Below are 17,566 nucleotides of genomic sequence, written 5' to 3' on the forward strand. Positions count from 1 at the left end.
TACAAATCCAAGTTAAAAGGCACTGCATATAATGTTCATTTACTGTAGCGTTAGATTTAACCTATAGGCCACAGCATTTTTAAGTTTCATCTATTGTTGATTTTACAAGGTTCTTCCTCCAGCCTATGAATCATGTATCCTGATTGGCTGATTTTAGATTTGAAATGACCAATCAGTAAAGGATTAAACTGGTTATTGTTTTAGATGAATTTTTCAGTTTCTGTTCAGCATATTTAATTATTTTATAGTTAGGTAATGCAAGTAGTTTTAAATAAATCACACATAAAAATGAATGCGAGTTTGGATTGAGAATTGATAAAATTCCAATGTGTTGCATGTTTGTTAATTGTTATTGAAAGAATATAAGTTAATGTATGTTTCTGCTATAGTGATACTGGAGAAAAGGTGTTTCAAGCACTTTGACTAATTGTTATGTACATGTGTTAAAATCATTTTATGTTATATGCTAGGTAATTTGTACCAATAAAGTTTGTTTGAAGTACATTGTATAGCTATCTTGCTTTTTTGTTTACAATACATAAGTATATTTTAGCTCGATTGTTCAAGAATATTCAACCTGTCCCAGCATCAATGGTAGGCACAAGTTTTGTATGCTTTAACCTCTATCATGATTTGAAATGCATGACATTGAACTTAATTTCAGCTAGGCTATGAAAGTGAAAAAGCAAGAACCTTTAGGTCTACCTACACAGCCAAAATGAAAATACTGCAGTTTCTGTTTGTGGAAATTTCATCATATTTTTGCTATTAGTGTTATTAAGATATGTAGTTAAAAAGTACATTATACCTTAGAATAAGAAATCTTCAGAAAAGGCAGAAAAGTTTAATAACATTTAAAAATGGGTTTTAGAGATATTTATCACATGAGCAAAGTAAGATTGAATTTGAAATTATTTGTCATAAACATATGTGTAAAATGTAAGCAAAGTAGTATTATGACTTCCATACAAAATCACTTTAACTGTACTGATCGCCAAAGGTAACAAAGGCAAAAGATGGTTCGGGCTATTGACCATTGATTAACTTTTTAGACACCAAATTAAGACTGCATTCTACAATACTACAGGTATTTCTGAGGCATTATTGGTTTTTATACATATTATTTATTTAAGCTTAATTATAAAACAAGTCCTGGCACATTATATATATCACTTCTGAGTCTGCTTCCTGGAACTAACAAGTACTAGTGTCATGAAGAAACATATTTTGACCAGAACAGGTTTCAAATCCACAATCCCTGGGTGGAGAGACACGTCACAGACACCTTAACAGCAAGACCTCGGCTCCCTTTTGATGATACTTGGGATGGAAACATTTACGAAAACATCTTGTTTTACATTATATTTTATTTCCAAGCAACTAATGCCAGATTTCTTGGAGAAATCAATTCATCAAATACAGGTATGATATCTGCCTGCAAGCCTTGTTCACACAACCATTGTTTTCTATCCATGTATATCAAAGATTCCAAGACTGGTTGTAGAAGATACTGTAGTGCCTGAAATATAAAACATAGCACCAGTCTTAAAAAACATTTGAGCCGCGTCATGACAAAACCAACATAATGGGTTTGCTACCAGCATGGATCCAGACCAGCCTGTGCAGTCTGATCAGGATCCATGCTGTTCGCTATCAGTTTCTCTACTTGAAATAGCCTTTGTAAGCAAACAGCATGGATCCTGACCAGACTGTGCCGATGCGAAGGCTGGTCTGGATCCATGCTGGTCGCAAACACATTATGTTGGTTTTGTCATGACGAGGTTTATTTATCATTATCTGATTGGTTGTCTCCGCATTAAGTAATGACAGCAAATTTCAGTAGTGTTACATTAAAATGTAGTTTCAACTTACTTTATCATGCTGAAAATGAGGAAAACTAAATTTTTTATTTTCAAATTAATGTCTGGTGTTTAATATACTATGTCATATTTGAAAAAAGTGACCATGCACCCAATAAATTTAACCCAAAGTACCAGGTTGTACCACAGCTCCCATTACCCAAATGAAAAGTTTTAAATTGTTTCTAAATATAACCTTAGTTTTTTATGACAAGATTTTACAATTGTTTGTATTTAAGTTATATACTCAACAATGTACTTTTACAAATCTGACTTAATACGGTAAGAACCTAGCGGAAAATAGATACTCCATATTCGAATATGTATTGTAATCATTTTGAATACAACAAAATATAAAGAAACTGGCATATCTTGCGTTAATGTTGAAAATCTAATAATTTAGTATGGTCGGTTAAACGTTTAACACGGTTAATACATTGATTTAACAGTAAGCATTTTTTCTAACCATGACACCCCTAGTTTTGGGTACAAAAAAAAAATAGATACATGTACTTAACTAAGCAATACTTACAGTTAAGGGCTCAATCAAACAAAAGTACTTCTGGTATTTGTCTAATTTCTGATGCATTCTCTGACAAAACTTCAATTTGAACTCTTCTAATGAAACTGTAAATAAATCAGTCATAACAAATTTTCATTGTTTGTAATATTTTGATTAGATAATTAACATATTTTAAAAGGTGTTTTTCAGGCCAAAAGCTTTCGTATTGTGTGATGCATTCTAATTCTTTACAATTGAACCATTGTTAATTGTGTTATATGGTAGATGGATTGTTTTTTAATCACTAAATTCTTTGAAAAGAAGAGTACCAATCAAGAAAACACTTTAAATATTAGCTAAAAAGTTGTATATATATATATCACAGTTCACTGATAATAATAGCCCTTTGACAAGAAAACATGGCGAGGCCAAACAGCACACATGTACCATTGGACCTAGCAATCAACTGTAAAGTCAACCCATTAACTGTAAAAGGTTTCAAGAGATAACCTGTGTCAGGTGTGTGCACATGTTTGGAGACTGCATCAATATATGCAGTAAATGACTGGTAGTCTGCTTTATGTGCCAGCTTTCTTACATTCTTCTTTAACTGGAATGTCTCATCTGTGAGGAAAAGATAACAGTAAACAAAATAATTCATACTGTATAACTGAATTTAAACAGATATGCATATACCCTACTAATGGAAAATTGTTAAGTTGACATATATTTTTTAACTTAAACAATGCCTGAAATAATGTAAAACCTTATAATAACCTCAGGTACAGACTAGAGGTCAAAACGCTGAAATCTAAAGGCTATAGTTGCTTTATTGGATTGGGTTTTTGGCCCTACTGGTGTCACACACACTTTACTTAATACCTAAATAAGTGGACCAGGTTGTGAAATATACTCGAAGCTTTCTTAACAATCACGTTGAAATAAATATCTAAAGGGAGGTAATTATGTAGAACAAATCAAGCTACAAGCACTACTACAATATTACCTGTATCTGGCTGCAGCAGACTGGTTTCCAGTATTCCTCTGTATGCAACATTTCTCATATGAAAATCATGTTCTTCATCTGTCTGTTCATGCCATCTGGCTCTGAAAACAAATTCAACATATGTACGTATTTAGTTTTATTTAACATCTATAAAATGGTCATTTTAGAAATTGATATTAAATTTACTTGCATTGTTGTATAAAAATTCAAATGCAGAGTATAAGCCATAGGCCATGAAATATTTTCAGTCTAGTTTGTTTTACACAGCCTCTGATTGGTTGAATCAAATAAAACAAGCAATTATCATAGTCTTGCAAGCAATCCATAAGTCCCTTACCGGTTAGAACCCCATCAACATTCTGAAGGGCCATTCACTAATGTTTCAATTTTTCTCTATTTTAAGTAAATTTGTCGGAAAAGTTCTTTAAAAGTGAACACAGGAAACAGTTTTTATGAACAGACAGACAGACGGACTGAAGGACACTCTAAAGTTAATATTTGAAACATCCCTGTTACCAAAATATAACATTTTAAAAGCAAAATTCTTAAACAGGAGATAACTCTTGAATTAAAGATTCAATTTCATAAAAATTTTCAGCTCTTTTTGACTAATCACAAATATTGTTATATTTGCCATGTTTTAAGCCTATTTGTTGCCAAGGCAACTGATATTTTTTTCAAAATAGGAAGAACAGATAAGACATGCATAATCTCAAGACTGCCATCTACCCATATGTCAAGTTTCATAAAAATATTTCCAGTACTTTCTGAGTTATCACTGGATTCAGTTCATGTGTAAAATTTGCCATATTTTCAGTCTATGTGTTGCCATAGCAACAAGAATTTTCAACATAGGAAGAAAAGAAAAAGACGTGCATAATCTCAAGACTGCCATCTACCCATATGTCAAGTTTATTAAAAAAATTTCCAGTACTTTTTGCTTTATCACTGGATCCAGTTTATGTGTAAAATCTGCCATATTTTCAGCCTATTTGTTGCCATAGCAACCAAAATTTTCAACATAGGAAGAAAAGAAAAAGACATGCATAATCTCAAGACTGCCATCTACCCATATGTCAAGTTTCATAAAAATATTTCCAGTACTTTTTGCGTTATCACTGGATCCAGTTTATGTGTAAAATTTGCCATATTTTCAGCCTATTTGTTGCCATAGCAACCAGAATTTTCAACATAGGAAGAAAAGAAAAAGACGTGCATAATCTCCATACTGCCATCTATCCATATACCAAGTTTCATAAAAATATTTTCAGTACTTTTCAAGTTATCGCGGGATCCAGTTTTGTGGACGGACGGACTGACAGACGGAGGGTAAACCTAAAGTCCCCTCCGGTAAACCGGTAGGGGACTAACATTCTGAAGCTGACCAATGAAATCACAGCAATTTCAAAATTTAAGACTGGTTCACTGCATCAATTTGAACACATGTCAATTGATATGAAAAACCTTGTTTCCTGGGCAGCCAGTCTTAGAGCATATGAAGAAAACTTGAACTCTGGGTAGGTTTGCTGAGTTTTAACCAGTGCTGTTTTCAACTGTTGACTCATGGGAAAATTGTCATGTGTCTGTATATCTTCTGAAAAGATAATCATCACAACATTAGGTATGCAGTGTACTTGATTTTCTTCGTGATTGATAATAAAACATGGCTTACAGTAACCAAGAGTTTTCTAAATTCCTGGTTTAGAATAATTCAAACTAATGACGGAGAAATAAGTTTCCCTCTAGAATATACATCTACAAATACGACCATATAAAGGCTTTAGTGAAGTTTCCTGTAAAAAAAAATCAGTTATAAATAAATCATAATATTATAAAGTTGTATTGCAAATGTTATGCAATGCTGACCCCAGTGTATACAGGATAACCTATATTTCCTATAAATACAAACGTTATATGGAAAATTACTTTAAAGCTTAATTCATAATATCTACAATGAAGGTCAATTTTCTTTGTGGACTGTTTATTAAACAAAAACATAATCTGTCTTGGTATAAAAACATATAAATATTGCTGCATGAACCAGTTTAATCTTCCTTCTAATACTAAACAACTTTCATAACTTCGTGAAAAATGCGTTCATAGTTATAATATCAAATATAAGGAGCTCTAGGTTACAAAAATCTTAAAATACAAACCATTAAAATTCATTCTATGGTAACAACAGCTCACACAACAAAGGGAGGTAATTTGATCCAATTCAACAAAATTGTTCAGCATGATGGGTGTTAAGTCTCCACAACAGTGTAGACCGACCATGCAAAATGTTGGTACATTGTTTACTTTATCACTGCCCACAACTGTATCTGGTAAACAACAGTCCCTTTCACTATCACAGACAAAATTGTTTTTTCTTTTACAAACTTCAAAAGCATTATCTTTAATGCCTTTATCATAATTTTTCACAGCAGCGTGAAGGTTAATATTGCAATTTTTATTTTTGGTATTTTCAATTGGATTATTTTCAAAATTTGATTGAGAACCAGTCGAAGAAAATCTTGCTAAAGCAGACTGATTCCCAGAATTGTTTTCAACTTTTTCAGATAATTCACTACCAGACCTGTCATAAGAATGCAATTCACTAGAATCAGTCTGAATGTTTTTTTCATGTGATTTAACAGTTTTTAAAGCAGTCTTGAAATGACAGCATTTGGTTGACTCAGATTTAATTTCAGAGAACCAGTCTAAAATCAAGGACAGAAACTCCTGCTGAGACTGTGTCTGTTGACTAAGTTCACATGTTACATTATGAAGGTGATGACATCTTTCTGGAATGTTTAATCACAAAATATTATTAAAACAATGTACATGTTTATTCTATACACTTTACTGTTGGATTCAAACCTACAAACCTCAATTAACAAATTTTAATGCCAAACTTCTGCTAAAGAAATCATTTTTCCCAATTAAAAAAAAATCCCCTCAAAATAAAGAAAAAGAATAATTTTTCTAAATATTATATTAAATTTTTTATATCTGACCTTTAACAATGTCCTAATGAAACTGCCTTTTGCAAAATAAAATATGTTATATTAACATGAGTATTGTCACACTATTGTCTTTATATATGCAGCAAAAATTGTCTGAAATTTCCCCTGCAAGGAAAAATACAGTGAAAATTCTCTCTTGTACAGGTACCATTCCGCAAAAATGGAGAGAGCCCTGGGTGCTCTTTCCTGCTTTACTGTTAGAGGAAGGCCTCAGGTGCCCCTCAATTAATTACTTTATTAATAACTAATGGCTTCAGAGTAGAAACATTGATCTTCTGTTAATAAGCTGGACAGATACTGTATAAGTGGATATTTATGCGTCACAAAAATTTTGAGAATGTCAGAAAGTGGACTTTTTGCATTCGGAAATATTTGCGAAAAAATAAAATTTCTTGAATTTAATAATGTTTTTGTGATATCATAAATTACACAGGTACATGTTAAGAATATGCCCTTCTTGTAATTGTTTAATACTTATACTTTAAAGTGACATTATGCCCATTCAAGGGTATATAGTGAGTGAACAGGTAAGAGTCAAAATAAGCTTTCATTTTGCCATATTTCCTTTAAATTTAATAATTTACTTTGTGTTAAAATTTATAATCCCTGGATACAAACAGAATTCCTGTAAAGATAAATTAGAATTTACCTGTTACTTTCAGTTTATAAAAAGAGTGGGGCAGTCTTTTTATATTTTAGGCAAATTTTAAATTTTATCCAAAACATTTTCCAATATAAACTTTTGGTCAAACACCATTTTAACAATCAATCATTTGAAATAAAAAGTCCATTCAGCTCATCTTAACTATGAAAATATGAGCATCACTATTTATATAACTGTTTGAAATAAACATTGATCACACATTTCTTTGTCATATTTTGAAACATTTTTTTTTGTTATATGAATAACCTATTGTGTTATTAACACATATATTGTTTTATTATTTACAACATTTATGATTTGTTAAGACCAAACTTAAACAAGCAATTTCAGTAACTGAACAGTCAAACTTATTCATTTAAGATGCTGTATGAAAACGTCTTTGCAAAATGAGAGAAAAAAGTTTGCCCAAAAAGAAATAACTTTTGTGCCATCAAATATTTGTAAATAATTACAATTCACATAAATCGCAAATATTTCCACTTTGCAAAATTAACCACTTATACAGTACCCATCTTGGAGGAATTCCTTATCACTAGCGGGATTCAAACTCATAGTAATTCCAAAAGGAAAATATATGTTCATTACATAAATCTAGAGAGGAACAATTAAGAAAGAAGAGTAATTTTTCAAAATAAAGTCAACTGAAAACGTATTTTATTATGAAAATATTTTACCAAACTTGTGAGTTCTTTTATCAGCACCAGATGTATGACCGTGCTTGCCTTCAAGTCCTAAAACACTGTGACCATAATTGCAATGTAACACCTGACAAAGATAACCCTGTAGACAAAATATTAAAACGTAGTGGTATATACAATATATACAATGTAATTTTCAATTCATATATATATATATATATATGTAGTTATGATGTTTAATTATAGTTCACGTAACCCTGTCATTTGCTGTGTTTGTTTGTTTTGTTTTTTCTTTAAGTTTATTGTTGTTACTATAATACAAATCAAGTTTTATTTTCTTTAACATCTTTATTTGATATTTGATCTTATTATTATTGTGACTTATATGTAATTTAACATGACCCTTGATTGGAAATAAAAGTTATTCTATTCTATTCCATTCTACAATATTCTGAGGTTAACAGTCCTACAAGTTTATCTTGATAAAAATGTATCTTAATGAAAATATGAACATACAACCATATTAAACAAGGTTATTAAAGTATAGTAAATCCTTTAAGAAATGAATAAGTGAGTGTAAAAATTAACAATATTTAGAAACAATTCTATGTTCAAGGGGGAAATCATTCTAAAAAACATTTGTGCCAAGAGTTATGAAACTTATCACAACTGTATTACCAGACCAGAACCAACATCTATCACTCCATCATTCCCAGTCTTTTTGGTCACGTGATCAATTAATGAGGTCATGTGACACACTTCATGTAGCTTCTTGCCAGTCATGCCTCTTCTTATCTCGGGATCTATTTCTGATATATTTGTAGGGGAGGTAATCGACAATCCTTCAATCGACCCATTTATCTCCCTTGGTAAAGAGAATTTAACACAATTTTGGATGAAGTTTTTCAAAGATTCTGGCCATTCTGTCTGCAAAAAATAAAAACATGTAAATAAAATGCTTTATAATCTAGACAAATCTACTGGAATATTCAATATAAAATTCCACCTAAAAAGAATTACTGTGTTCTGCAATAATTACTCTAATAGTTACCTGTATCATAGTTTGGGGACCTTTCTGTTGAAAATGTGTCAGAGTTAAATGGTATACATATGAGCCGTGTCACGACAAAACCAACATAATGGGTTTGCGACTAGCATGAATCCAGACCAGCCTGAGCATCCACGCAGTCTGATCAGGATCCATGCTGTTCGCTAACAGTTTCTTTACTTGTTATAGGGTCTGTAAGCGAACAGCATGGATCCTGATCAGACTACGCGGATGCTCAGGCTGGTCTGGATTCATGCTGGTCGCAAACCCATTATGTTGGTTTTATCGTGACACGGCTCATATACAATGTACATGCATAGTGTTTTAACTGGAGTGCAGGTATTAGTTACCCGCACTCCAGAGCATGCCCATTGATTGGGGTTTACTTATTGTGACGGCAGAGAAAGGAATAGCCATAGAAATATCATATTCAGATGTTCATTCATTGGTTACTTTTTTTCTTGGGTTTCATATTGTGACAACAAGGAATGTTTTTTTATTTCTAATTATGTTAGAAAAGAGAAAGATCATCAAAACACACAGCAATCTAATTAATATTCGGGGGGCTATGCCCCCTCGTACAAATCAGATAGCCCCGTGTTTTGATGCCCTTCCCTGATTACATAAATTCCATCACCAAAAGGCAGGATCATTGAAAAATTCATTTTATATACAATAGTAAAAGGACCAAAAAAATAAATAACTTTCCCCCCTGTTTTACTAATAAACTATACTGTCACATTAAAAATTGGATAATGCCTCTCTTGGAAGACTGTCAAAGTTTTAAGCAGCCACTAGGTAACAAAAATCTTGACAACGTTATTGTTATTCCGGAAAATCCTGGCTATATAGCCATATAGGCTGAGAAATATGCCTACAAGGGTTTAGTGTCAAACCCTTACCCTTGTAATAAGCTTTAACACTTAGCAATCTAACCAGGCTTATACTGTTTCTGGCCAAAACAATGAAAATGGACAATTTCAAAAATTGAAGCTACAAGTTTTTTTTTAAAGATATTTCAGAGGTAAAAAGGTAAATATTTAAAACAAGTGTTTTGAAAATTTTTCATTTATTATTACCTTATTTTTACCAAAAAGGCAAACCAGTCAACTCACTACTGGACATATCATTAGGTTTCTTTCCACTGCAAATATATATAATCGCTTTTTGACATTTTGTCTTTTTCAGGAAAAAATTTACGTTTAAAATTGAGAAGATATTTGCTCACTGAATATTAACACATCTCTTTTAAGTATTTTACCTACATAAGAGGCCTTATAACAGGTCACTTTTAGTTCAATATTAAAACTTTATTTCAAATCATGCCGTTTTAACACACAAAATAATGAAACTTTCACCCCCTTCATAACATCCTAAAAATTAGCAATTTTGAGTTTTTCCCCAAAAAATCAAAAGGCTAAGGGCCTCCTGGCCATTTAGTAAGAAAAACCACTGTTTTTACGTGATCCATTATCAAGAAAATTTTTCTGTGTTACAATAATTTGGTTTCAATGACGTAAACTATTTACTTATTTTAGCACAAGTACTGTCAAATAATTTTGGTTTCATGGTACAAACATCTCAGTGCCAAAACAAGTCGCAAAGAATCATCAGAGTGTACTTTATACAGTTTTTTATAATGATGATATAAAACATTTTATATTCTATAGCATTGATTACATATAACCATGTACATGTATATATTTTGTACTTATAAGCAAGTATAGGTTTTTAAATTTAAAAACCAAAATTTGGGGATTATATTTTTAAAAGTGGGTTTTTACATTTGTGGGGGTTTTTAAGTCTTTTCTTTATCGGGTTTGGGGTTTTTTCTTAAACTTAGGCTTAAAATTTTTAATTTATTAAATTTGAAAAGAAATTTTCCTGATAAATATTAAATTTTTTAAAAAATTATACCCCCTCGGGATTTGGTTTCTAATAAAACCATCATGGGAAAAATTTTCCCGGTCAGTTTTGAAGTCAAAAAACCCCCCTATAAATTTTGCCAGGAAAACCCGTTATTTTTTAAAAATTTTTAAAACTTTTGGGGAACAAATTTTCCATTTGGATGGGTGGCCCAAAAAAAACCCAAAAAAACTTATTAAAAAAGGTTAAAACCCGTTTTTTTGAAAAAAACGACAAAATTTAGCATGAAACCCCTGGGTTTTTTTTTTAAAATGGGTTAAATGTTCCACCCCAAAAATTTTAAAAAAGTTTTGGTTAAAAATCCTTAAAAAGGGTTGGGGTTTTTAATTTTTAGGCAATTTTATAAGTTAAAAACAAAAAAATTGGGTTTTTTTTTTTCCCCTTAAAAAATTTAAAAAGTTTTTAAATTTTAAAAATAAATTTTTTTCCTTGATTTCCCAAAAATAAAGGTTTAAATTTAAAAAAGTTTTTTATAAAATATTTTATGCTTTACTTCCCGTTGTAAAGTCCCGGGCCCCTTAAAAAAATTTTAAAAAATTTTTCCAAAAATTGATTAACTGGGATTAAAAACCCTTTTTAAAAATGTCCCCAATAGAAAAGAAAAACTACAGTACAAATTTGTATTTAAAATTCATGGGAATTTCATATTTAAAACCCCCAAAAAAAATGGTATTTTTCTTTCTTTCCTATAACTTTTTACCCCCAAAGAAAAAACTGAAAAAAACCCCAAAATTTTGGTGTAAAAAGATAAAATTTAAAAAAAGGGACCGGGAACCCCCGAATTTGGGTTTAAATACAGGTTGGCCCCCAAACAAAACAAAACGACTTTTTTAAAATTTTGAAACTTTTTTTTAAAATTTTTAAAAAGCAAAGGGTTTTCCCCCTTTTTAAAAAATAATGGTTTGGTTTCCCACATAATTTCCCTTTAAATTTTTAAACCCACCCTTTAAACCCCTTCTAATCCTTTGGGGGTAAAAGAGTAAAGTAAAAAAAGGGACGTAACGTGAATGAAAAAATTAAAAACCCGGTTTCCCTATGAAAACAATATCTTTTTTAAAAGGGGGGAAACCAAGCAAGAAAAAAATCAAGGTTTAAATATGAACCCGGCAAAAAAATTTTTCATTTAAAGTAAGGAAAATAGCTTTAAACAACCCTCCCTTGGGGGTTTCTTAAAATATATTGGTTGGGTTTTTTAAATTCTGTAAAAGCTTTTTAAATTTAAAAAAAAGGAAAACCCCTTCTAAAAAATTTTTGTTTTAATTTTAAATCCGGGAATTTTACAAAAAAGGGAAAAAAATAAACTCTAAAAAGATTTTTTATAAACAGCAAAAATCAGTTTTAAATCAGCAATTTCTACCGCCCCCAAATTTTTTGAAAACCTTTCTTTTTGGAAATTTTAAAGGCCCTGGAAAAAATCAAATAAACCATCAAAGAAATTTTAATTCAATTCTGTTTCCAGAAATAAAATAAAAATCGAAATTATTTTAAACCCAAAAATAATTCAATTTATTTTTACAGAATTTGTTTCTTAAAACCCGGTTTTTTAAATTTTGATGAAAACTTTTGTAAATTTTTTTTATTAAAGGGTTTTTATCTTGTAAAAATCTTAGTTCTTTAAAAATTTGAATGAGTATTTTTCCCTTTTTCCCCAAAATTTTTGGAATTTATAAGTTGGTTTTTTAAAAACCCCTAAACTTTTTTCGAAGTAAGAGGTTTATAAAATGAAAGTTTTTGAAAAAATTTTTAAAAAAAATAAATTTAAAATTTTTCTGAAAATAAATTCCCCTTTCACATTTGAAAAATGCCACCATTTAACACGCCTCACAAAAAAATAGCTCGATGGTTTCCCTTGGGAAAAAGGTTTGGCACATTTTTTAAAATGGGCCTGGGTTTTCCCAAAGAAAATAAAATTTAAAAAATTTATTAAAAAATGTTAAGCGCTTTCCCTGAAAGTTTTTTAAATTTCCCTTTGGGAAAATGGGGGGTTTCATTAAATTTTCAAAAAATTGGAAAAACCCAAACCCAAAAACCTTCAAAAGGTTTTTACCGTAAAAATTGCTTCCCAAAACGCTACTTTAAAAAAATAGAGCAATTAAAGGTAAAAACCTCCGAAAGAGGTTGCCTTTTATCATTTACCAGACGTGTAACAATTTAAAATGGGTTTCCCCCTGCGATGAAACATTTTAAATGATGTAAAGATTTTTCATTTAAACTATTTTTCACATTAATTTTGGGGCGGGGTGGGGGGAATAAATAAACGGTTTTTTGTTTCAGGAATATAGTTGAAACAAATTGAATAAACGATCAATAAAGAGAGAAGGTCTTTGGAAACTGGGTGACAGGAAGAAGGTTCAAAATAAAAAAAATTTATTTCTTTTTTAAGAAAATGATTAAAATTTATGAATAATTTTCCGAGCAAAAAAATAAATAAAGTACAAACCACAAAGTTTAAGCAGAAAATATCTCTATTTATTATTGGGCAATGGCCCACTAACGAAATATTTTAAAATTTTTGTAAGATTTTCAGTATAAACAAATTTTTTATTGTTTTTTGTAAAATTTTGAGATAGATATTTAAAAAAAAACATTGAATAAATTTTTCCAAAAAAAACAAATCAAATTCAGTTTTTTCCTTTAAACGGGAAAAAATTATAGAAAAATTTAAAAAAAATCCGTAAATAAATTTTTTTTTTTAAATTTGGCCCAAATTTGGGAAATAATTTTTCCCCATAGGTAATCGTAAACGTAACGGCAAAACGGTTTTTTAGTTTGGTTTTTTAAAAGGAATTAACCAAACAATTTTTCGGGGTTTCAAAAACAAAATCCTCTCCATGTAACCCCAAAACAGGTTTACGTGGGCCCCCCCCCAAAGCCCCCCCAAAATTAAAAACGTACCAATACCCCCGCGGTTTTTTTCCCCGACCCCTAGGGGAAAAAAAGAAAAACTTAATGGGGAAAATCCCTTTAAAAACTGGGAAAAAATTAACAACCCCAAAAAAAAAATAAAATTTTTTTTTTATTGGGTTTAAATTTTTTTTAAACCCTGAAAAATTTTTTTTGTTTTTAAGGGGAAAAAAATTTTGTAAAAATGTCCCCTTTTAAAAAGATGAAAATTTTTTTTTTAAACAAATTTTTTAAATTTTCCCTTTATGGGGGACCTAAAAATACAATTGAAGGGGAGTGTTTTGAAAAGAAAGGGTAATTTTAAAAACCCTTTTGGCTAAAAGAAAAAATTGAAATTTGGGGGCTGAAGGTTTTTAAATTGAATTTTTCCAAAATTGCAAATAAGAACACCTTAAGGTTAAATATCACAAAGGGGGGATTACCCTAAAGGTAAAAAGAGGCCCCCAAAATTAAATCATTGGTGGAAATTTGGGAAAAATTTTACGCAAAAATTTACTAAAAATCGAAACATGTTGCCCCCAAGGGCCCAAGGGAAGGTTTACACTTAAGGGTAGTTTTCCCTCTGGTCCCCCGGGAAACTTTTTTTGTAGTTTTAAAAGAAGGTCCCCGTCCGGATAAAAACTTTGGGCCAAATCAAAGGGGGGGGGGGGGGGGTCAAAATGGTTTCACTGATGTATACAAAATAAAAGACGTGTCGCGCCAAAACCCATTTTCGTTGGTTCAAGGTCAAATGCCAAACAAAACATTAGTAAATCATCCTGCATATTTTCAAAAAGTGAATAAGAATGGCCCCCGTAATTCGTGTTATAATGGCCCATTAAACAAAATGCTCACATTAAAATGTGAAAAACGCGCCCGGGGAAGACCTAATCCGTTAGTTCAAAGTAAATATCACTAGGTCCAATCGACCCATCCTCCCGGGCCAGAATTTAGTCAATTTCATGGAATGATTTTTAAATTATTCGGAAGACCAACAGGGCCTTTCCGTGACCACACCGGTTTTCCGGCGTCCCGCCTACAAAATCCAGAGATCCCGAGTTTCCATTCATAAATGAGAGAATGAAATGGTTTTTCCAATTTCAATGTATACTACAATCAGAATAAGGGTAATTTCAATGTGTTTTTGGCCCAAAAAGCAAAGCTTTAATTGTCAAAACCAAAAACTATTTGCCAAAAGCCCCCAGGGAACCAAAAAGCCTTTCCCTAAAAATCACTAGGGAGGGCCAAAAGCTTTTTCCCTAAAAAACCAAAAAAATAAATTGGACAAAGTTTTTTAAAAAATTTGACGAAAAAGGTTTTTGGGCTCTTTTTTCAATTTAAAATCGTAAATTAAAATTTTTTTCCAAATTTCAAAATTAAATTTTTTTCGTTTATTTTTAAAGACAAAATTGTATGTTTCCGCCAAAAACAACAAAGAAAAACCCAAAAACAAAAAATTTTTGTGTAGAATGTATGCAAATAAGAAATTTTAAAAAAATAAACATAACAAATTTGGGCTTTTTTAAAAAATTTCAATTTTTAAAAGATAAAATCAAAATTGAACCAAGGGCCTTTTTAAGAGCACAACATAACCAACCAGACACCACCAAACATCATGCAATTAAACAGCATTGACCATAATACTGTATAAATAGGGAATCAACGGATGGAATTAATAACAAAAATCAAAGAAAAAAGTATTCAGATTAGTATTAAAAAATGTCCATTAAATTTTGTGGTTTCTTCTTTTATAATATACAGAAATAAAAACAGTACAATTAGTAGATATGATATATATGGCGTATTGTTAAAATTTGTGTTTTAACAATTATGTTTAAGGAGTTTTTAAATTGAATTTTTAATAATAAAATAAATTTCATTAAATAATGGAATCAGCTAAACATAATTGAAAACAACAACCCAAGTAAAACACAAAGGATAATAATCTATAAAGAATGGCAAAATCTACCTTTTACAATCTAAGTTTAGTAAGTCAAAAACAAAAGGGAAAATAATTTAACATTGCATAAATAATGGTTAATAATACAAGTTTTTGAAATCTAAAATTTTTTGGGCAAATCTTTGATATTACAACCCTTTCAAAACTTCAGAAAATTTTAGGGTTTTAAAAAGGGGCCCTGAAACCCCAAAGACAAAATCCCTAAATTTTTGATTTTTAGTGAAAAAGGGGTAACAACCCCTGGGGGGAAAAATGAAAGAAAATGATTTTTTTTTAAAATTTAAAAAAGCATAACTCTTGTCAAAAATCATCGAAGAATGACCAAATTTGTACTTGACCTGCACATTCCTATGGCATATCCATATTTTAAATTTGATTTGAATGTGAATGTGTAGGGGAAGTAATGAATGAAAACTAAAAATGTCTTATTTTTTCAAAGTTAAGGGGCATAACTTTGTCAAAAATCACCGAACCATGACCAAATTCTAACTTGACCTTGCATTTCTTTGGCGTATCCATTTATTTTTTAAATTTGAGTTGAATGTGTACAACCTTTAGGAAGATATCGAAAGGAAACTGAAAATTTCATAAAGGGGCATAAATCTGTCAAAAATCACCGGACCATGACAAAATTCTAACTTGGCCTGCATTTTCTATGATATACCTATTTGTAAATTTTGTGTAAAATCTGAGCAACCTTAGTTTTTAATTAAACGCAACACTTAATTCAAAAAGCTTCTTCTAAATGACTTCTGCTTCTGAATTGAATAAATATCTCAACATATTCCTTGCACACAGAAGAATTATCAATATTCTTTTTCATTTTAACAAAAATAATGTATTTCAGACAAATTACTTATCGTGAGCTTTATATTTGAAAGAAATTTTCATTTTTCTAAATAAAAATGTAAGCAAGTAATGAAATAATTCTTATATCAGTATATTAAATCAATACAAGTGTTTTACCTTAATCAATACAACGTGTATCAAAACCTTATAAAAACAAATCATGCAAAGGATTCGCTTTCATGACTAAAAATAATGTGTTTTTTTTGCGATTTAATCATTAAGTTTTACGTTCACATTTTTAATATTACAACTTCAAACTAACAAGTCGAAAATACCATGTCACATTTTATTAGGTACTTGAAACAATGGATTTAATATAATAAAACCTTTAAATGGAAAACGTTTTCAAAAAATATTATTATATTTATGAAAATAGGAGAACCTAAACAAGAAAAGTGATCTTCATGAAATATCGGAAACAAATACAGTCATGACAGTCAATATTGATTATAAAATCCATTATATGATCATTCGTAATGTACCTCTGCTGTACACATGTACAAAAGTTATTTACCAAAGTGAAGGCAACTGCCACTAGTAAACTGATTGACAACTTGCTCAGGATTGATTTGGTGGCTGAACTGTTCTCAGGTGCATTCATAGTGGCTAAATCGGATTTTATTTCCCTCTTAATTACTTCCGTGACTCGGCGTATATACAACCACCATCACCACTACCTGTTTTAACATGCTATTTCGAATGTGCCCATTTAAGAACAACAATTGCACCAAAAGAAAAAATAAGAACAAATATAGAAATAAACACAAGCCAAAAGTAAACTATGTCAACAAATTCAGCTACTTCCTGTCCAGAAAGATCATTTACAATAACAGTTTTCAAATCATCCATTTCTTTTTCACACAACTCGGCGTTAACTTGAACTTCGTCGCTTTTTGATGTCACAATTGTAGCTTCAGTTTCCAATTCTTGGTCAATAATCAGGCGTGTGTTTCTTTTTCTTCTTTTCATAACCATTCGCAGTTTGAAATTTGGGATTTTCTTTTTATCAATCTTTTTAACATTCGTTAAGTGAACTATAAATATACTCCATGCCACACCGATTGTATTTATAAGATTGATTATCAGAATTTCGTACGACATGTAAGGTAATCTTAATGAGTTATTTGGAATTGAGTCAATCGCTGCAGTTGTTGCAAAAACTAGGGATAAATATAATGTTAATGCAAAAGATAACCTTTCTCCGGAGTCTGGCCTGACATAGC

At 30.7% G+C, this 17,566-nt stretch overlaps 1 protein-coding gene across 1 annotated transcript; it reads right to left on the reverse strand.

Moving 5' to 3' along the window:
* Positions 1 to 1,359: 1,359 nt before the first annotated feature.
* On the reverse strand, positions 1,360 to 16,944 carry LOC132731286 (probable methyltransferase-like protein 25). The gene is made up of 9 exons (XM_060717440.1): positions 16,858 to 16,944; positions 8,356 to 8,604; positions 7,714 to 7,819; positions 5,524 to 6,153; positions 4,832 to 4,961; positions 3,368 to 3,468; positions 2,872 to 2,985; positions 2,392 to 2,486; positions 1,360 to 1,519 (listed from the first exon to the last, which is right to left on the reverse strand). The coding sequence occupies exons 1-9, from the start codon at positions 16,942 to 16,944 to the stop codon at positions 1,367 to 1,369; spliced, it is 1,665 nt and encodes a 554-aa protein (XP_060573423.1). The 3' UTR covers positions 1,360 to 1,366.
* Positions 16,945 to 17,566: the final 622 nt, after the last annotated feature.

The sequence above is a fragment of the Ruditapes philippinarum genome, unplaced genomic scaffold (genome assembly GCF_026571515.1).
Source record: "Ruditapes philippinarum isolate M1 unplaced genomic scaffold, ASM2657151v2 ctg11664_1_1_1_1, whole genome shotgun sequence".
Taxonomy (NCBI): domain Eukaryota; kingdom Metazoa; phylum Mollusca; class Bivalvia; order Venerida; family Veneridae; genus Ruditapes; species Ruditapes philippinarum.